Genomic DNA, 20622 nt, shown 5'->3' on the forward strand with positions numbered 1-20622 from the left:
CATTAATCTTTTTTTTTAATGTTTTATTTATTTATTCATGAGAGTCAGAGAGACAGAGAGAGAGAGAGAGAGAAAAGCAGAGGCAGAGGGAGAAGCAGGCTCCCCGCCTAGCAGGGAGCCTGATGCGGGACTCGATCCCAGGACCCTGGGATCATGACCTGAGCTGAAGGCAGACGCTTAACCATCTGAGCCACCCAGGCGCCCCCGGGCATTACATTAATCTTGCAGGTTTCTTACAGAGTGGCAAAGAGTCCTATTCTCAAGGTTTCCAATTGGCCTACACACCCAATACAGATCCTCCCTGAATCTATTAGACAGCTGCTATATACTGCAGACTTGCTTTGTGAATCTCAATAGCTAAACAAAATTAGAGGAGTGCCTTGAGTTCAGATTTCTTTACGTGGTCCCCTCCAACTCTACCCCATTCGTACCTGGTAATATTGTGTTATACGGAACTTCCCCATTGCCTTTGGCTCTAAAGTTCTGGGCCTTCTCTTGTGTCCCCTCATTATGGAAAAATGACAGATATATCTGGGAATTTTACATATTTCAGGTCATTGATTATCTTTACACCCAGGAAGAAGGCAAGAAAGGCAAGATGAAGGCTCACAGTCTCACATGATTACAAAGGTCAGGAGAATATGGTAAGCAAGTGAAGGGGTGGGAGTAACGAAGATCAAATATGAGAGTTATAATCATATCCTTTATTTTTATTGCACTTTGGTATAAGCATGTAACATAAACCTATATTAGAGATTAAATTTTCTGATATAAAATTCAAATACCTAATTAGATGATATTTTAGTTATTATATTTTTCTTGTCTAATCCATTATTTTGTTATCTTGAACCAGAGAAATGTGACATTTTTCTTCTGTAGCATCTGGGAGCAATATTAATTTTCTTCAAATCAATAATGTAAAAGTTTTTCACAGATAGGGTCTTTTTTTTAATTTAAATTCAAGTTAGTTAACATTTAGTGTAGTATTGGTTTCAGGAGCAGAATTTAGTGATTCATCATTTGCAAATAACACCCAGTGCTCATCCCAACAAGTGCTCCTTAATGCCCCTCACCCATTTAGCACCTCTCCCTTCCCTCCTCCCCTCCCCCAACCCTCAGTTTATTCTCTATAGTTAAGGGTCTTTTATGGTTTGCCTCCCTCTTATTATATTTTTCCTTCCCTTCTCACAGATAGGGTTTTCTAAACCATAGATTCCTTACTCAGCTTTTTTTGCATACTTAAAATATTTATTGAATTCAGTTCATGGTTAGTTTTTAGAGCTACAACTCAGAACACTAACTTTCATGTTTTTTTAGATTTTTATGTACATCAATATTAGCTGAGAAAAGGCAAACTGATACAAGTTTGTTCATTTTTATAAATTTTGAAATCAAATAACTTTTTTAGAATCAATTCTTAGGTTCACAAAGGGTAATCATCGCTTGAATTTCTGAAAAATGATTTCTGCATACAAAAGTAGGCCAGATTTTTCCTGGTTAAGTGAAAAGCGCAATCTGGTTAGAAATAAGATGAATAAAATGAATGATTTGGTTGTGAACAGACTTGTAGAGAAATAGTGTTTATAATGTCAACCAAAGGCCTAGTCTTCGACTAAATCTTCATTAATGAGTTTAGCTGACACTTTCCTTAGATAACAGAAACCAATTTCTTTTTCTTTTTCTTTTTTTTAAGATTTTTTATTTATTTGACAGAGAGAAAGCCAGAGAGGGAACACAAGCAGGGGGAGCAGGAGAGGGAGAAGCAGGCTTCCCGCAGAGCAGGGAGCCCGATGTGGGGCTCCATACCAGGACCCTGGGATCATGACCTGAGCTGAAGGCAGACGCTTAACGACTGAGCCACCCAGGCGCCCCCACAAACCAATTTCTTAAAAACACCCACCTCCCCACCCCCCAAAACACCTTCAGTCTCACACCACATCTATTGTGCCTACAATCCCTCAGGAAAACACTGACGTGTGTCCCGTGGTTCAAACCATGGTAGTACATCCATTTCACAGTATTCATGGTTACATTCAAGACATGTTCTCTTTTTGTAATTTAAATGTGACCCCCCACACTGAATTATGAAATACATGTATGTTGTATGCAAACTGCCAGCATAGATATAAGTTTTGTAAAGCAAGTCCACTGTGAGCACTGACTTGTAGAGCACCACCGGCATCCCTGTACCCACTTCACTCAACACAAAAATAGTTTCCTGTTGGCCCATTACTGGTTCGATACTCAAAAGCTATTCAAACACTTAAAACCTTCCAGACGTCACAAACGACTATAGCTAATAGGGTGGTATTTATATCTTTTATATCTGTACTCTCATTGGTAGGTGCGGAGGACTACAAATGATTTAATCTTTTCGTGTAACTTTGCGCTATATGTCCTTTCACCCCCAGCTTCAACATGTGAAGAAATGTTATGTTAAACTTATGTTTACAAATGATGGTTCCTGTTCAGGATGCAATTTCTGCTGTAGTCAACCTTTTTATAAATCCATCCTTGGCAAAAGCTTTTCCTGCCAAGATTTTTTTTCTTTTTTACTTAATACATTTTAAACCATTAACATTACTGTAATTCCAGCCCTTGTTTCCAGTCCATTAAGTTTTTCATCAAGTTAACTTTGTCATTAACATGTCTTTGCTATTCTGGTCATACTTCTTACTGTCGTTCGTTTCATAATAGCTTCTTAAGTCATGTAAATTTAATACAGTGTGCATTAGTATTTGGTGTGCAGTATTTGTCACATAGGAATAGTCTACTTCCACAATGACATATGCTCTTCAACGACTCCTGAAACACATGGCTCTATCAGTCTTTCATTTTCTTCTTTTCAGTGCAGAGAAAAGCAGTGTGATGTGATGATAAATGGCAACTCCTGGGCAATGTTAGGAAGACATCCGGTAGTGGTGGCAGTTGTGATAAACCTGAGAACACCTGCCCAAAGGCAGCAGTTTTTATGAATCAGGGTTAGATTTACCTGAAAGCCCAAAATAACAGAGCTTAAATAAAATATAAACGCATTTCTCTTGATAAAAGTCCAGGAAAGCAGTCCTCAGCCAGTATGTCATCAGGAAACTACGCCCTTTTTTTCTTACTGCCCTCACACCCTCCATCAGCAGCTTCCCCCCTGTGATTGAGCATGATTGCTCTAGCCATTATATCCACATTCCTCCCAACAAAAAAAGGAAAAGGAAGAAGATGGCGTGCTCCCTCCCTTTGAGGACACTTCTGAGATGGTTCACATACCACTTTCACTGACATCCTGGCCACACCCAACTGAAAAGGAAGCTGGGTCTTTAGGTGACCATGTGCTCAGCCCAAAACTGGGAGATCAATTACTGTTAACAAAAGGAAAACAGATCGTGGAAAACAACTAACTGCCTACACCACATGACTACTCGGCTCCAGCTAGTTTAGGCCATGTGCAAACGTGGACCTATTGAAATGCTAATTACTCAAGAGAAATGAAAATCCATATTTTTATCTGAAAGAGTACAATTTTTTGATGTTGGCAGGTGATTCAGAAAATGTTCATAGCTTGAGAATCAAAATATCTGTGGTCTACATCCTATCTAAGTGTATTACTTGTGACTATATATATAGATAAGGGTATAGAAAATCATGAAAAAGATCTGCTACATGTCTTCATGTTGCAACATTTATGCAAAAAGGCAAAAAAGGATTTATCATGGTAGGAGGAAGCTGCAGGTATTAACATGTTTTATCCTCAGAGGAGACACTCACCTGCTCCTTACTAGGTATTGACACAGTGAAGAACTATATCCATATTAACTTGTAGCAGGGGGAGGAGAGGTGGAGGCACAGATGGAGAGGGAGAGAAAGGATTTTAAGCAGGCTCCACGCCCAGTGTGGAGCCCAATGTGGGGCTCCATCTCACCACCCCGAGATCATGACCTGAGCTGAAATCAAGAGTCGGACGTTTAACCAACTGAGCCACCCAGATACCCCGAAGTAATTTTGAATATATTTTGAAGGTAGAATTGGCAGAAAGGAAGAGAAGAGTCAAAGATGACTCCCAGATTTTTGGCCTGGGCAACCAAAAGAATAGAGTTGCTATTAAATGAGACAGGGAACATACAAGAAGGAGGGAAATATCAGGGACTATATTGTGGACATTTAAATTGGAGATACTTATTAGACATCCGATAGGAGAGGCCCAGTAGACACTGAGATATACAGGTCTGGAGTTCAGGAAAGAGTGACAAGCTGGAGATACACATTTGGGTACCATGAGTAGACAGCATTTAAAGCCCCGAGACTGGTTCAGATCACCTGTAGAATGAGTGTACAGAGATGAGAAAAGGATCAAGGGCTGAAACCCAGGCACCCCAACATTTAAAGGTCAGATAAGAGGGAACCTGCTGAAAGACCTGAGAAGGAATGGCCAGGAAAGTAGGAAAAGGGGTGGTCAAGTGTGGCACCCTAGAAGTCAAGTGAAGGAGGTATTTTAAGAGGACAGTAATCAACTGAGTCAAATGATGTTGACAAGTCAGCTAAGACGAGAACTATAAAGGCACCATTGGCTCATGCTCTCAACAACTACATCAGCTTCCAGTCCTGGAGGAGTAAATTTCTCCGGAAAATTTTTCCCTGCCAGATCCCAGTTTGAATTAGGAGTTTCTCTTTAGTGCTCCTTTGGCATACTACACTTATCTATATAATAGCATTTAAGCATTCAACAAAAAATGTATCTATTATTTATTATTCCCCAAGTACTACTCTAGGCTGGCAGTCTAACAAAAAGTCAAAAATCCTTTCTCATGGAGCTTTCATTTTAATGGGGGAGGGGAGGGCACAGATGATAACATTAAAAGGAAAATTTGTATAGTATGTTGAAGTTACTAAGTACTATGGAGAAAAATAATACAGGGAAAGGGTATAGGGAATGTAAGGAGTTGTAATTTTAAATAATGTGCTCAGGAAAGGTCTCTGAGCAAAGAGCAAGCCACGTGGGTACCTGGGAGAAGAACGTTCCTGGCAGAGGGAACAAACCAGAAGTCCTGAGGCAAGAATATGCTGGCCATGTTCAAGAAATAGCAGGGAAATTAGTGTGGTTAGATCAGAGTAAGCGAAAAGGAGAGTGTTAGGAGAGGAGAGGTGGCATATTGCCAAAGAAGTTGCCAGGTCTTATCCAGCAAATACCAAAGAGAAGCCAATTTCCTGCAGTTCTCACTAAATCAATCTTTAAGGCAATTTAAATCAAAATCCTACCATAGATTTTGACTGGGGCGGGGGGAAGAGCTGCTCTTAAAATTTACAAAAGTTACTCTATGTAAACAATACAACAGTACCTGGCAAATAGTGCATGTGTTAGCTATTGATATTAACACCACAAGACTGCAAATAACCTACATGTTCATTGACAGGGAGCTGGTTAAGTAAATTATGGTTGATTCATACAATATAGAAGTAAAAGATGAATAAGTTTTCATTCGAAGTATCTCAAGATACATTGTTTAGTGAAAACAAATAGGTACACAGCAATATGTAGGGTGTTTAGTATTTGTATTCAAAAATAAACAGGAAGAATAAGCTTTTTTAAAAAAATTTCTTTTACATCTCTAGAAGTATATCAGAAAGGCATGGAGGGGCACCGGGGTGGCTCAGTCGGTTAAGCGGCTGACTCTTGATTTCAACCCAGGTCATGATCTCAGGGTCCTGGGGATTGAGTCCTGTGTCGGACTCCATGCCAGCACATAGTCTGCTTGAGATTCTCTCTCTCCCTCTGCCCCTTTTCTGCTCTCTCTAATAAATAAATTTTTATTTTGAAAAAAAGGCATGGTTGGGAGAAGAGGTGGAGGGAGATTTTCCACTGTATGCCTTTTTGATATGAAAGTCATGTGAATGTGTTACCTGTTCAAAATAATAATTTTAAAGCAGTTCCAGACAGATTAAAGATCTAAATTTAATAAGAAAAAACCCTAAATTTTAGAAAACAAAAATGAGTATATTTATGACTTCAGAAAAAGGAAATAATTCTAACATAAGAGACAAAATGCACAAAATATAGGGAAAATATCAATTTACATTAAAATTTTTTAAACTTGTGAACAACAAAAATCCTCATAAAATTAAAATATAACACTTAGATTGAGAAAAGATATTGTAGGGGTGCCTGGGTGGCTCAGTCAGTTAAGCGTCTGCCTTCGGCTCAGGTCATGATCCCAGGGTCCTGAGATCGAGCCCTGCATCAGGCTCCCTGCTCAGCGGGAAGCCTGATTCTCCCTCTGCCTGCCGCTCCCCCTGCTTATATTCTCAAGCTCTCTTGCTCTCTCTCGCTCTCTCTCTGGCAAATAAATAAATAAAATCTTAAAAAAAAAAAAACTTAAAAAAAAGAAGATATTGTAAAACCTATAACCGACAAAATTAGCATAAATTAACAAGAACAATATAAATATATAAAAATATGCAAATGACATGAAAAAGCAATTCAGAGAAGACATCTCAATGGCTAAAAAAATATGAAAAGATGTCTGGTATCACAAGGAATCCTGAAAATATATATTAAAACAACAGTGGGAAACCGTTTCCCACCTATCAGACTGGCAAAAATACAAGGTTGAAGAACATGGAATGTTGACAAGGATTTGGGGAAATGTGAACTATTCTATAATGTGGTGGGAGTGTAAATTAGCACCACTTTGGAAAGTAAGTCAGTCAGGGTCCTCAACTGCAAGCAAAAGAAACTAAATGACTAATTTAAAAAGAAAAGGTGTTTATGTTTATTGAAAAAACACTGAGAAGCTTACAGACTTCCCCAAAGCCTGGATAACAGGCTTGGAAAAAAGAACAAAGTAATGCTCTGCTGACAATCCAGAGCTAATTTTATGCTAGTGAACCAGTCTGGGGAGCCATGCCTCTAGCAAGCACAATTTCTTGTGTCACTAAATTCAACGTCAGCATCCTGAGTGGGGGAAGGGAGTGTGGGGGGGTATCCGTTTGGCCCAGCTTTGGTCACAGCCCTGTGCTCTAGTTGCCCAAGGGGCTGGCGAAGTATCACACACTTAAGCTTCTATAATGGGAGGTGAGTTCTGCCTCCCATGAAGTCTTATAATAGGAACTTCCTCAAATATACGAAGAGGATTCAGATTCAGGGCAGCGAAAAAATACCAAACGTCCTTAGAAGAGAATAATCTAGTCCATGACCAGCAATTCCATTTCTGAGTGCAAACCCCAGAAATTTTTCTACATGTGTATAAGCAAATATTTACTCATATATTCATTGCCACATTGTCTCCAAAAGGGAAAAATTAGAAGTTACCCAATTTCATTCATTAGCAGGCAAATGGATAAATGGTTTTACTCCTACAATAGAATACTATATCATAATTAAATGAGTGAACAAGATCTATATGTTTGAACATGAATAAATTCTCAAAAACAGTGGTGACAAAAGAACACAGTTGCAGAAGAATACACAGTATGATAGTATTTACATAAAATTTAACCATATGTAAAATTATAGTATGTATTTAGATATATATGTAATAAAATTAGAAACACACATGCATGGAAATGATACATAGCTACTTCAGGATACCTTTGGGAAAAAAGAGAGAGGTTAAGGTAGTTTTAACTATAACATTTTATTGCTTTAAAAAATGCAAATTTGGAAAATAATATTTGCATAGTAGACAATGTCAGTTTCACCCAGATCCCCTTGGATCCCTTAATGGCCTCAATAGAGCACTCATACACAACTTTCTGTATCAGGTCTGCCTCTGGGGAACTTGATAAGACCATCTATTAACACAAGCTCCTACTTCCCCAACATATGCCCGTAACTCTGCCTTCCCTCTGTTACCTATGGGTGAATGTGCATGTTCAGATCTAAGGTCAGATTCTCTACCTGTGTACCAAATCCCACCCCTCTCACATACTCCAGGACATCACTACAAGAGTTGTCTTCTTTCTAGCCGTACAAGTTTTTGCTTCTTTACTAATATTTTCCGAAGTATACAAACCACTATCTTTAACACACACAAAAAAACAAAAAACAAAACTCTCTAGATCCAATTCCCCTTCCTGCCATGACCACATTTCTTTGCTCCTTTATACCACAAAAGTCTTCAATAGCATTGTCTAAACTTGTTTTCTCCAATTTCTGTCTTCCCACTTACTCTTGAAACTTACTCAAATGAGATTTTCATTCCTTCGGCTCCTCCAAACCTGTTCTTCCCATGGTCAACCAATGGTTTCCATATTGCTAAATCAATAGTCAATTTCTGATCCTCAGTTTACAGCATTTGACACAGATGATCACTTCCTCCACCTTGAAACACTTTCTTCCCTTGCTGTAATAAAAGCTGGGGTTATTGTGTAGCAACTATTCATTCTCCTCACCCTTCCACTATGGGCATTTCTTTTTAAAATCTGGGTCATGGGGCACCTGGGTGGCTCAGTTGGTTAAGCGACTGCCTTCGGCTCAGGTCATGATCCTGGAGTCCCTGGATAGAGTCCCGCATCAGGCTCCCTGCTCAGCAGGGAGTCTGCTTCTCCTTCTGACCCTCCCCACTCTCATGCTCTCTCTCTCTATCTCATTCTCTCCGTCAAATAAATAAATAAAATCTTTAAAAAAAACAATCTGGGTCATATGATGTCACTTCTCTACTAAAAAATGCTTCCCTTAACTGTTTGATCTCCTATATTACTAATGTCCTCACTTACCCCAATTCAACCACTCTGGCCTCCTTGCTATTCTGTGAACATGACTATCCCAGGCACAGTCATGCTTCATGGCCTTTAGCCTTGCTGTTCCACCAACTAGAATCCTGTTACCCAGTTGGACACACAGGCTTGCCACCTCACTTCCTTAATATTTTGGCTCAAATGCCTCCTTCCATTGAGGTCTTCCCTAACCACTTTAACATTGCACCTCCCTATCTCCAACTTCCCTACCCCTTTTCCCCTCTTTATTTTTCTTCATAGCAGTTACCACAACATGAACACCACATATTTTATTTATTCATCTATGGTCTCCAATTAGAACGAGTGTACATTCCAGAAGAAGAGAAAATTTTTTTTTTCATCTGTTTTCTTGTGTGTTGAGTCTTGAGGGCTTGGAATATAGCATTATTAAGTATTGCTTAATGAATGAAAGAATCCATCTGACATTCTGCATATTTGAAATTTCATCAATATATGTAGATATTTAGAGATAGACTATCTAGAGATAGACTCAAAAGGAAATACAATTAAGCAAATGTCTCCAATTCACAAAAGATCTTCCAAATCTACTAAACTGTATTTATTTATGTTTTCATTACGAAAGCAGAGTTTACCTAAAAGGAAGGAGAAATCTTCAGTTTCCTTGACGTCAACATTCTCTTAAACTTGAGCTTTCATGTGTTTTCCATTCCTTTCAATGGCTACTATGTGGGTTCTCAACATTTTTTACACAAAGCCTTTAAAGCCTCTTGTTCAATTCAATAGGGTTAGGTGTGGAAGGCAAACTATATGTGCAGAAAATACACTTCTGGCCCACTGAATGTTCTCCCTATCCACCATACCTGGTCCTCGTCTGGATCCTTTGTCAAGATTCCATGCTTGAAACTTACAGCACAAACCCAGAGGCCACATTTGTGAGGAGCTGGGGTCAGGACTGCAACCCAAGGTTATTTTTCAAGTTTCTAGAAGACAACTCAAGGGGCGCCTGTGTGGCTCAGTCGGTTAAGTGTCTGCCTCCACCTCAGGTCATGATCCCAGGGTCCTTGGATGGAGTCCTACGTTGGGCTCCCTGCTCAGCGGGGAGCCTGCTTCTCCCTCTGCCTCCTGCTTCCCCTCCTTATGCTGTCAAATAAATAAATAAAATCTTTAAAAAAAAAAAAAAGACAACTCAATTCCAGTTCTTGGTTTTGTTTCCTAAGCACGTAACTTCTTCCGACTCCTATTTTGCCTCCCAGCTACTGATGCCATGACCCCAAAACTTAACAGAGGTCAAGAGGATCATAATTAGACACAGGCCAGGTAAGTTAAAAAAATAATGGAGCGCGCATACACATACCTGACATTCATCCTCGCTCCACTCCCCAAGCCCACAGTAGCAGATAAGGAGAAATCAGTTTGCTAGACTTTGTTCTCTGCAGCAGCTAGTGTGACGAACCAGAAAAAAGTTAACTTAGATTTTATATTTGTTTTCATTGCTCTAAAAACCCCCTCCACTCCCCAATATTTGCAGCAATTTCTGTCCAGTTTCTTACTAAGCAGGGATGGAGATGACCCAGATTGGGCTCTCCTTGGTTGGATCTGGCCTCCATTTTAGATATGAGTTAACCCTCCGAAAAGCTTTATCTGAAGCAGGGATTCCATTTTTTTTTTTTTTTTTTCCCTTCCCTCTCCACTCCAGCCTCACCTCGGCCAGGTTTTCCTCCTTTCACATTTTTCTACAATTCATTCCTGAGTCATGCATGACGACAACTTTCACACTATTTACGTTACGCCTCCAGATGACCTCAGGTGATGGCAGGGGCGATGAGAAAGAAATTAACAGTCCAAAGGACAGAACCCATATCCCAAAGCAGCGGGCCACGGTCCGGGGGTCGGGGCGCGGAGGCGGGCGGAGGCGGGCGGAGGCGGGGCGCTCGCTCCCGGGAGAGCGGCTGGCTCCTCCCTCCCGCCCCTCGCGGGTACCTGGCGGCGGGCGGGGGCGGTGCTGCGCGGCGTCACGCGGCGGGGTGGGAGAGCTGGCAGGTGACACCCCGGCGGCCTCCTACCCTTTTCCAGCTCGGTCGGCGGCTGGGGCAGCAGGGGCCGCTGTGAGGAACTCCGCGCTCGCGCCGCCGCCCGCCGCTGCCCTCTGCTCCCGCGCGCGCCGGCCGCTTCGTCTCCGCTCCCCTCGGGGTGAGTGCGGGACTCCAAGCCCGTGGGTTGGGGCTAAACTTTTCCAGGGCGCGGAGAAGCGATGGGGGAAGGGAGAAAAACCCCGTCGGCAGGGGTGCGGAGCAGCCGGATGGAGTGACCTGGGCGCGGCGGGCGGGCAGCGGGATCCGGGTGCGGGAGACCCGGGAGCCTGGCCAGGCCCTCCGCGGGCTGTGGGGAGGCGTTTCGGAAGTTCTTGCACCACGGCCTGTAGGTGCGGAGGGCGAAGGCCCTTCCCGAGGGAGGGCGGGCCGCCGCGCTCACCTGCGCTCTCCCTGGGAGCCCCCCGACGCCCCGGCGTCCCAAAGGGCCGGTGCTCCCGGGCCGCCCCGGGGCTTTGAGCCTCCCCGAGCGCTCCCGCGGGGCGGGGGCCCTGCTACTCCGGGCGGGAGGGCTCGCTGGTGGGACTGGGAGAAGGACCTGCTCGACCTTGGCCACGGAGGTCACTTCCCCAGCTCCGGGATCTGGCTTCGCTAGCCTCCCTCTCCCCCAAATTCCCGAGCCCCTTTCTTTCTGCTTCCTTCCCCTTTGGGGCGCTTTTGTGTCCTCGAGGCCGGAATGAACTTGGAGGGTGGGGGCTGCTCTCGCAGCGTGGCGCTGCTTCTTTGGCTCCCTGAGCTGCACTGTGTCCCGGCGACTGCCCCTGGCTGAGAAGGGTGATGAGTACTGAGCCGTAGAACAGGTCGTGCTGGAGATGGAGATGGGAAAGCCTGTTGTTTCATCTTCCAAGGTATCGTTGGTTAGGAAATTGCCCCCCCCACCCCGCCCCCATCAGTCAGCGCTGATTTAAACTTACCAGATGCGGAGCGAGCGTTCCTTCGAGCTCCCTGGGGAGCCGGGACAGGAAGGATCGGGTCTTGCCCCCGAACAGCTCCCTGTGGGGTTGGGGAAACACGTCCCACGCCAACTGAAGAATAGTTTTGGCGAGCCAAGCCTTTCCCCTCTTGCTGAGATATCCCCTCGGAAAGCATCTTAACTTATCCCCATACTCGCAGATTACTTTTTGTTTCACAACTCCCATTTATCGTTCAACTGCTGTGAAAGAATCATCCATACTTTGTGATTGCCTCTGGCTTCTTACTGCTCACGGGCTTACTAATTCCCTTACTTCGTAATTTCTGCTCCTACTACTGGCCAGAAATTGTTCTCCCCAAGGTCACCGAAGACTAGAAAAATCTCTTCCTCTCAAAGGCAGGCATTTATTTAGTGTTTATGTGATGGGCACTGTTCTAAGAACTTACATTAACTCCTAATCCTCGCAATGATCCCGTGAGGTTAAAGGATTATGTTATCCTCATTTTACGGATGATACCTCATAACTTGCCCAAGATCACACAAGTAGCAGGAAGGGATTCCAACTCAGGGGCCCTGGACCAACCACTGTGCATACTGCCTCACGTAGCGCTCCTTTCTTCCTCCTTATTTCCTAAAGTCCTGACCTGAGCTCTTGGAAGCATCACTGACCAGGTTCTCATTCTCATATCCCTCTTGTGTGGTTTTGTACTAGTTTAGGTTCTTTTTAATTTTAATTTATTTATCATTATTTATTTTGAGAGATTTCGCAGAACTCTGTTACTTAAGTTATCACCTCTAGTTATGTGACTTAAGATCCTGTGCTTTTCATGTGTCTTACTTAGTTTTCTAGTAACATCTGTCAGTTTCTATTGTAATATTCCTTGTGGACTTGCCCTCTTTTGCCTCAAAGCATTTCTGGTTAACATCATTTATGTCAGGGGCCCCATCATCATCCTAGTCACTCAGGTGCAAAACTCAGCGGTCCTGTCTCATGTCACCTCTCTCCGAATCTTGATATCTCTTCAACTTCTACCTTGTCTCTTCTTCTAGCTTTCATTGAACCTTATCCTCCCTGACCCTTCTTCCCCAGTCTCCCTGTGATTTATCACCTATTGTTTGTCTTTTTCTCCTGTTGGGTAATGTAAACAGCTTAGGATATTAAATCTTCAGGCCTTACATGTAGTAGTTGCTTGGTAAATGTTTGCAGGATATGATGCAATATGAATTAAGGTAGTACACAGGTGTGCTTGATGATGGTAGAAACTGTTTTGAAAATTTTAAGCCAGATTTCAAAGGGTGTTAAGGAGTTTGCAATGGAAGACTTGGAGTAGCTGGCAGACATTGTGGAAGAGGAGAAAAGCCTCTGCTGACCTGACTGTTGCGGAGAGGAATCCAGTTATCCTGGCTAAGCATTACAGTTAGTAATGTAGCTGTAGGACCATATCGGTCGATAGTTATGAATCCTAATCTTACCTTAGCAAAACAAGACGTAAAACCAACCACAGTAACTTACAAAAAAAAAAAAGCCATCTTTAATTTCAAAATATAACGTATACATAAAAATGCATAAAACACAAATGAAGAGATGACCAACAGTAGACATATTTAGCAGGAGAATGACTGTCTTATTCTGGCAGGAGATGTGATGATAGTGGGATGAGAGTGCAGACATGCCTAATAGGAGCCTTTTCCCAAAAGCTCTGTAAAGGTGATGTGAGCCTGGACTAGTCCCAAGAGGAGGTGTCAGGAGGTTTGCCGACATTTGAAGTGAGGAGAAGAGAAAACCAAGGAGGTGCCTAAAGTGAGACTAGGGAACCAAAGAGAGTTTTGACCCACTGAGTGTAATTCTACCACAGTGGATGTTTTGCGATTTTGCCTTTGTCTCTCTCCATTTTTTTCTAACTATTAGCTAATGTTTCCTTCTGATTTCCAAATATGATTTGCAAAACTCCTACTGTTTGTGTTATATTCCAGCAGTTGTAATGTCTACTCTATCCTCTACTGTTGAACAGGTATATCAGCAACAATTATAAACAACCTTTTACAGTAATAGTTACCTTTGCAGTTATGTCACTTTATGAATTGGGGTTTGTTTCTTTATGTCAGACATTGGAATGCACATAAAAGAAAATCCTTGTCCTCAAATCATTGGTAGTTGAGTGGAAGAAATAGGACTTTTCCTAATTTGTTCAATTATTCTCCTTGGTGTGCTGTGTGCGCAAACATCAGTTTTAGGATATAGAAGAATGCTATTTACCAAACAAATAATTTTGGAGACTTTGTATATTAGCATGTTAAATTGAGAACTAACCTTGAATTTTAATCTAACACATCATATAGCATGGAAAGAAGCCTGCCATAAATACATTTTGAGAGAGGAGTATATCTTAGATGTGGTTCTGTCACTCATCCAATTTGGACCACCCACAAGTTATGAAGAAGTTGAAAGTGAATGCAAATTTAGCATTTTATAAGACTGATCTTCTAAAAAATCGAGATTTCCAATTATTCCTAATTTAAATGTATTAAAAGCACATATTATTACATTGGGAAGTAGAATTATCTGTTTGGTTAATGATAGAAGTAGCCGCACCACCATAAATACTTCTAAACAGGGGCGCCCAGGTGGTGGCTCAGTCGTTAAGTGTCTGCTTTCGGCTGGGGTCATGATCCACGGGTCCTGGGACTGAGCCTCGCATCGGGCTCCCTGCTCGGCTAGAAGCCTGCTTCTCCCTCTCCCACTCCCCCTGCTTATGTTCCTGCTCTATCTCTCTCTCTCTGTCAAATAAATAAATAAAATCTTTAAAAAAAATAGAACTTTAAAAAAAAATACTTCTAAACAGGCTATTACTCAAATGAACTAAGTTACCATATCACATATAACATACAAGTCTGCCATGTGAAATACAAAACCTTCATCCATCTTGAGAAGCAGCCTCACAGCCTTTGAACACAGCAGCCTAGCTTCTTCGTCCTCTCTGATATAAGGTTATAGAACTAAATCTAGCCGAAATTAGGGAGTTTTCGGAAGTTGCCTATTCCACAGACATTTAAATGAGTGCCCATTTTGTGTCAGGCAAAGTGATCAGCAGAATGGCCAGGGTTTCAGGGAGGTAAACAATTCCAGTGCAGTGCAATCAACTATGAGCAACACAGTGTTGGGGAAGCCAAGTGGAAGAAGGGAGGCATAATCGCCCTCCTAAGCCGAAAGAAGAAAGAGTGGGAGTTAGGGCAGCAGAGAAATGAGGTGAGGGCAGGAAATCTGATTGAGGCTGAGAGAAGACAGATGCCTTGCGGAGGGTGCAGAGGAGGGTGTGAGGTCAGGTTGTCTAGGCCTGCAGTTTGCTGAGAGCCTTGTTTCACCTGAAGCATTTGGATTTTCTCCTAAAATCTGCGGGCAGCCAGGCAGCCCTTGGAGACATGCAAGGAGGTGAGGGGCCTGTTCACATTTGAATTTTAAAAGTATCCCTCTGGCATTTGTATCCTCACCTTTCTGAAACCTCTCCTCCTCCTGGTGGAGGCTCGCTCTCTCTCTTCTCTACCTGATAGCCAGCTCACAGTTTGTTTCTCTTTGAAAGGGACAGCCACTTTCAGTGTTTACATTAGATATCTTGATTATGCTCTGTTGGCATAACAATTTTGGAACAGAAAATAAGCTTTTATGACTGTCCGTGTGCCACATGTTTATAAAATGCTCAAGCTTGCATTTAAGTTTTCAGTCTTCTATTGGTGAATATTTAGGCATCTTTTTAGGTATCATGATAGTTGCAACAAGGCACTCTACAGGCATTTTCTCATGAATCCTCTGAGGCTGGCAAGGTCTGTACCATGATTCTCGTAGTACACATGGGTGCAGAAAAGTGAAGAAAGGTGCTCAGGTGAAGAAAGCAGACAAGGTGCTCAGCATACACTGTTGAAAGTATGCAGCCAGGATCTGAACCCAGGTAAAACTGCAATGTTTAAGCTCTTCACACTCTGCATACTAACTCTGTGGGTTTATATTTTATAAAATTTTTTTTTATTAAAGATTTTATTTATTTATTTGACACAGAGAGAGAAAGCACAAGTAGGCAGAGAGGCAGGCAGAGAGAGAGGGAGAAGCAGGCTCTCCACTGAGCAGGGAGCCGGACGTGGGGCTCGATCCCAGGACCCAGGGACCATGACCTGAGCCGAAGGCAGCTGCCCAACCAACTGAGCCACCCAGGCGCCCCTGTGGGTTTATATTTTAGAGGGTGTAAGACACACTAGGGTTCTGATATCGTGTGGTAGTTTGGTGAGGGCATAAGGGCAACCCTAAAGATAAGCCCGATTTAGATTGTTTAGGGTCAGTGGTAGAAATGGGAGAACTAGAAAAAGAGGGTTTGGCTAGTAGTTCCTTATGTAAATGCAGCCCATTCTCCTTTCTGTCCCAAATGTCTGGGTTTTGTCTTAATAGCACATTTGGGATGTATTTGTTTGTTTATTACAATCAAATGATAGAACAAGGACAGAATAAGGACAGTAAAGGGTGCTCATATTTAAGAATGACTTATCCTAGGTCTGTCCAGGGGCTTCTCTGCCCACTCCCCTTCTTATCTTTTTCCTGCCTTCCCTAGGCAGACAGTGCTGTGTTGGTTCCTGTGGGTTACAGTGGTTTGTGTCCCAGAAGCAAGCAAATAAACAAACAAACTAGTGCTGACCTCACATTTTAATCTCTCTGCTGTTTTCATTCAGTTAGTTAGAAGGCACCTGCTTATACCTTCGGCCTCTGAAATTCTAACAGGTGTGACGTTAACGTGAAGAAAGATAGGAGGTAGAAGTAACATTCCTAGGAAACCAGAGTCCAGATACCGATTATTCAGCAGCTTAGAATGAGTTCCTGAGTAAATGTAGAGTGGAATTTTAAAAATAACGTTGCAGGAAGTACTATTCATTGTTCAAAGGGAGAAAAATAAATAGGTAGTAGATAAAACTTAACATTAAATGTAGCTCATGTTTCTTAAAAAATAGGTTGGACATAGGCACTTGCCATTTCTCTGGGTAAAAGACAGTTAGATGTTGGCAATTGCATTTGGTTTATCCTAATAAAGGACAGTCCTCTTGACATCTAACAGGTTGACCCAATGAGCTGAGCCTATACTCTTCATTTCCCCTTAAAGCAGACTGAGTGCAGCCAGGCCTGGTGAACAGGGGCTGCTAGTAGCCTGATCCCTGCTGGGTTACTGGCTCAACAGCAGTCTGTTGTATTTATCATAAACCTGTTGGTGCCAGTTACACTTGTTATTGTGATGAGATCATTTAAATACCAGTAATGGTTGTGTAAATCTGTGAAATGCAAGTGCAAAAGGAAAGAGTATTGTTTCTGTGAAAGGAATATTGAATTCTTTAGAAAGAGTCCATAAAAGTGAGCAACTAAAAGAAGTGGGCAGGAAAACTGAAAGATTAGAGAGAAAATTGTGAACATTTGAAAGAAAATATCCTGCCCTTACTTTACAAGTTTATTGTCTTTGTTTTTTAGGTTTCAGTCCACTTAGAAAATTAAAACTGGAAATTGTAGAAGATAAATTCTGACTGATTTGTATAAGAAAAATTGGGGGGAGGAATTCTTCAAGGAAAATGTTGGAATTACTTTAGGAAATTGGGTAATTAATATATGTCTTAAGGTAAAGTAAATGTTTATGGGGTATACACAGTTTTTTGATTCTTTAAACAAATTTTTTTATTAAAGATTGATTTATTTGAGAGAGAGAGTACATCCATGGCGGGAGGGGTAGAGGGAAAGGGAGAGAGAATCCTAAGCAGACTCCACGCTGAGCACGGAGCCTCATGTAGGGTTCTTTCCCACAACCCTGAGATCATGACCTGAGCCAAAACCAAGAATCAGATGCTCAAGCCCCAGACAGTTTTTTTTGATTAACCAACCAGAACCAGTCAAAATTCCTGCTGCTCTTAGTCTGACTGTAATAGTTGATGCCATAGCATGGTGAGCAGTCACAGCGTTTGCCTCTGTTGTTATTCTGTGGGCCTACATTAACAAAGGAAAACTTTGCCATTGGGAACGTGAGAAGCAGGATACATGGAAATGTTTTTTTTCTTTGCTTACCATATCACGCTAATGGCACATAATTCATATTTCTTGTTTTAAATTAGGCTTTTAGCACCCATATAACATTCAAGTTTATTTTAATAATGTGAACCAGTATGTAGATCCGAGGGCTGATTTCCACCTCCTTTAAGTGACTTCCATAAAAATTGAAAGCAAAAATTGAAAAAAAAATTCTATAGTATAGTATTAGCTAGAGTCTATTAAACTTAATAAATTTCTTAGTGTTACTAAGCTGGACAAGTTGAATTAGGCAGGGTGTAACTTATTCTAGATTCAAATACTATTTAGAAGTATAATAAGTATTTTCTGAAGCATTATAACAAGTTAGTGGAAAAAGACCAAACTTGTAAAGTGGAAAAAAATTAAAGTACATTTTTATAGTAATAGCATTTATTGAATACTTGCTATATGCCAGCCGTTGGAATACATTTTACATATGCCTTATCTCATTTAATCTTCATAGCAGCCCTACTGGGAAGGTTATATTGTTCCCATTTCCTAGACAAGGAAACTGATGCAGTATAGATGTTAAGTAATGTGCCCTAAGTCAAGTGGTTAGTAGCAGAACTGGGCATCGGATCCATTTTATTCTGAACCCTAGTGCCCATATGCCCATGCTCTTACCACTTTTTAAAAAAATATTTTATTTATTTATTTGAGAGAGAGAGAGAGAGCACAAGCAGGGGGAAGGGCAGAGGGAGAAGCAGACTCCTCACTGAGTGGGGTAACTGATGCAGGGCTTGATCCCAGGACCCTGGGCTCATGAGCTGAGCCCAAGGCAGATGCTTAACCCAGTGAGCCACCCAGGTGACCCTGCTCTTACCACTTCATAAGGTAGTAGATATCATCTCCAGCATGCACGGTAGTTTTCATTTCTGTTGTCCTAACTCTCTGGGAATAAAGGCTTCTACTTTTTTACGAACTGAACATTGCCTCTTTGCTATGGGCTGGACACTGGAGTTGTAAACATAGGGAAGTCACATTCTCTCATTTCTGTCTTTATCTTATGCCCACATCCAAATTAGCAGCAACTGTGTCAGCTACGTCCACAAAACGTATCCTGAATCTCTCTACTTCAGTAAACTCCTAATCCTTCTGTCTCACTACAATCAATTCTTTACTGAGCAACCAAGTTAATTTTTAAAAACATAAGTCCTGTCACTCCTTTGCTTAAAAGATCCTGTCACTACTTTGCGCAAAAGCCTCTGATGAGAGTTGCAATTTTGCAAGATGTGGATTTCTAGAGATAGATGGTGGCTGTGTTTGCACCAACAATATGAATATACTAAATACTGCTGAATAATACACTTAAAAATGGTTAGGATGGTAAATTTTGTTATGTGTATTTTACCATAAGTTTAAAAAAGGAAAATAAATAATCTGCAACAACAACAAAAAAACCTCTGGTGGTTTCCCGAGATGGACCTAGAATAAAACCCTTGCTCTTTGACTGAGTCCTCAAGACCCTGTGTGTCCAGGCCCCTGAAGCATCCAGCATCACTCTCTTCCTTGTGCTCTGCTTTCTGTTCCTCTGACTTAGTGAGTTTGTTCCTGCCTCCAGGCCTTTGCCCTCGTTGTCTTCTCTAGGACCGCTTGCCCTTCAGATCCTCTCAAATGTTCTAGCTCTTTCTGACTACACATGTACTGTTGCAGCCCTCTGCCCTTGGGGACCCTGTTGTATCACTCTGTTCTGTTTCATTTTCTTCCGAACTTTTACCACTATTTGTCTTATTTATGTTTGTGTTTGTCTTTGTTTGCTTGTGTATCTTCCCATACAAGTAGACTGCATGAAAATAAAGATCTTGCTGTATCCTTAGTGTGGAGAATGGTGCTTGGTACATAGTAGGTTGTTCAAATATTTATTGAATAAATGAGTGGAGATGTGGTCCCTTCCCCCAAGGACCTTGCAGTTTCTGTTACTGATTCTCAGTCTCAGTTGCAATTCTGAGCAAGGTCTTTGAGAGCCTCTCAGCTTGGTCTCACATAGAGAATGGGCAAATAGTTCTGCACAAAATAAAATGATGTGGGGAAAGAGGAGGAGGAGAGAATGACGTTGGGGCCCAAAGAGTCAAAAACACATGAAGTATTTCCTCTCATTCAAGGTTGGAGAGAAACTTTTCCTCTCTTCTATCTCCCTCTTCACCTAAAAAAAGCAAAACAAAACAAAACAACAAAAACAAAAAAGCAAAGAGAAAACAAAAATATAGCTACATATCAGCATTCAGTCATGGACCCTGCCCAAACCAAGCTTAAAATGAAAATCCTATATGATACTGCGTATCACATTCCCAGAAATGCCTGACTCCTTTGGGCCATTTGCTCTTAGCGGGTCCATTATGAGCCCTCACTTGTGTTAGTCAATAAGACTGTCCTGCCAAAATGAGTCCATAATCTTACCAATCTTTCTATCGTTCCAGAATTATCTTCTCTAGCACGCACTTCCCCAGTGACCATCAGAACTCACCCTTTTCATCCTGCTGTCAAACTACAGGCCATTTTGTAGATAACTGGAGTTTCACGTTCATGTTTTTCATTATTATTTTTCATGGCAAATATAAAGTATATTTTTCTGTGTCTACTGTGAAAAATCATACTTTCATATAATCAGAAAAATCAGATTATTTTCTGACTATCATAATAGTATATGCTGATTTTAGATTGAAAAACATAACAAAAGATAACAAAACAAAACCAAAAAACTTGTAACAAAAAACAGACCTCCTGCATAATCCCACCAACCGGAAATTACCATTGCTAACATTTTGATAAATTGCTTTGCAGCCTCTTAAAGGCATTTTTAAAACGCTGAAGTTTTTCTTGAGGAAAAAGAATTGACAGCTATTTAAGTG

The 20622-nt window shown here is 41.5% G+C and overlaps 1 protein-coding gene and 1 long non-coding RNA gene across 6 annotated transcripts in view; one reads left to right on the forward strand and one right to left on the reverse strand.

The window, feature by feature from the left end:
* Window positions 1-9687: 9687 nt before the first annotated feature.
* Window positions 9688-10673, reverse strand: LOC118541466 (uncharacterized). Its single transcript, XR_013445806.1, has 3 exons — window positions 10388-10673; window positions 10040-10124; window positions 9688-9825 (listed from the first exon to the last, which is right to left on the reverse strand). It is a non-coding gene; the product is annotated as an uncharacterized LOC118541466 (long non-coding RNA).
* A 17-nt stretch (window positions 10674-10690) lies between these two features.
* Window positions 10691-20622, forward strand: part of ELOVL7 (ELOVL fatty acid elongase 7) — a 73902-nt gene continuing 63970 nt past the window's right edge. For 2 of the 5 annotated variants that reach the window (XM_036101088.2, XM_036101087.2), the window contains exon 1: window positions 10692-10875. Coding sequence is in view for 1 of the 5 variants with exons in the window: in XM_078067290.1 (XP_077923416.1) it covers window positions 15109-15118 (10 nt within the window). In the remaining 4 variants the exon portion in view is untranslated. Of the gene's footprint in view, window positions 10876-14974; window positions 15119-20622 lie in introns of those variants that run through there. The other 3 variants (XM_078067288.1, XM_078067289.1, XM_078067290.1) reach the window with 3 other exon arrangements.

The sequence above is a fragment of the Halichoerus grypus genome, chromosome 2, assembly GCF_964656455.1.
Source record: "Halichoerus grypus chromosome 2, mHalGry1.hap1.1, whole genome shotgun sequence".
Lineage (NCBI taxonomy): Eukaryota > Metazoa > Chordata > Mammalia > Carnivora > Phocidae > Halichoerus > Halichoerus grypus.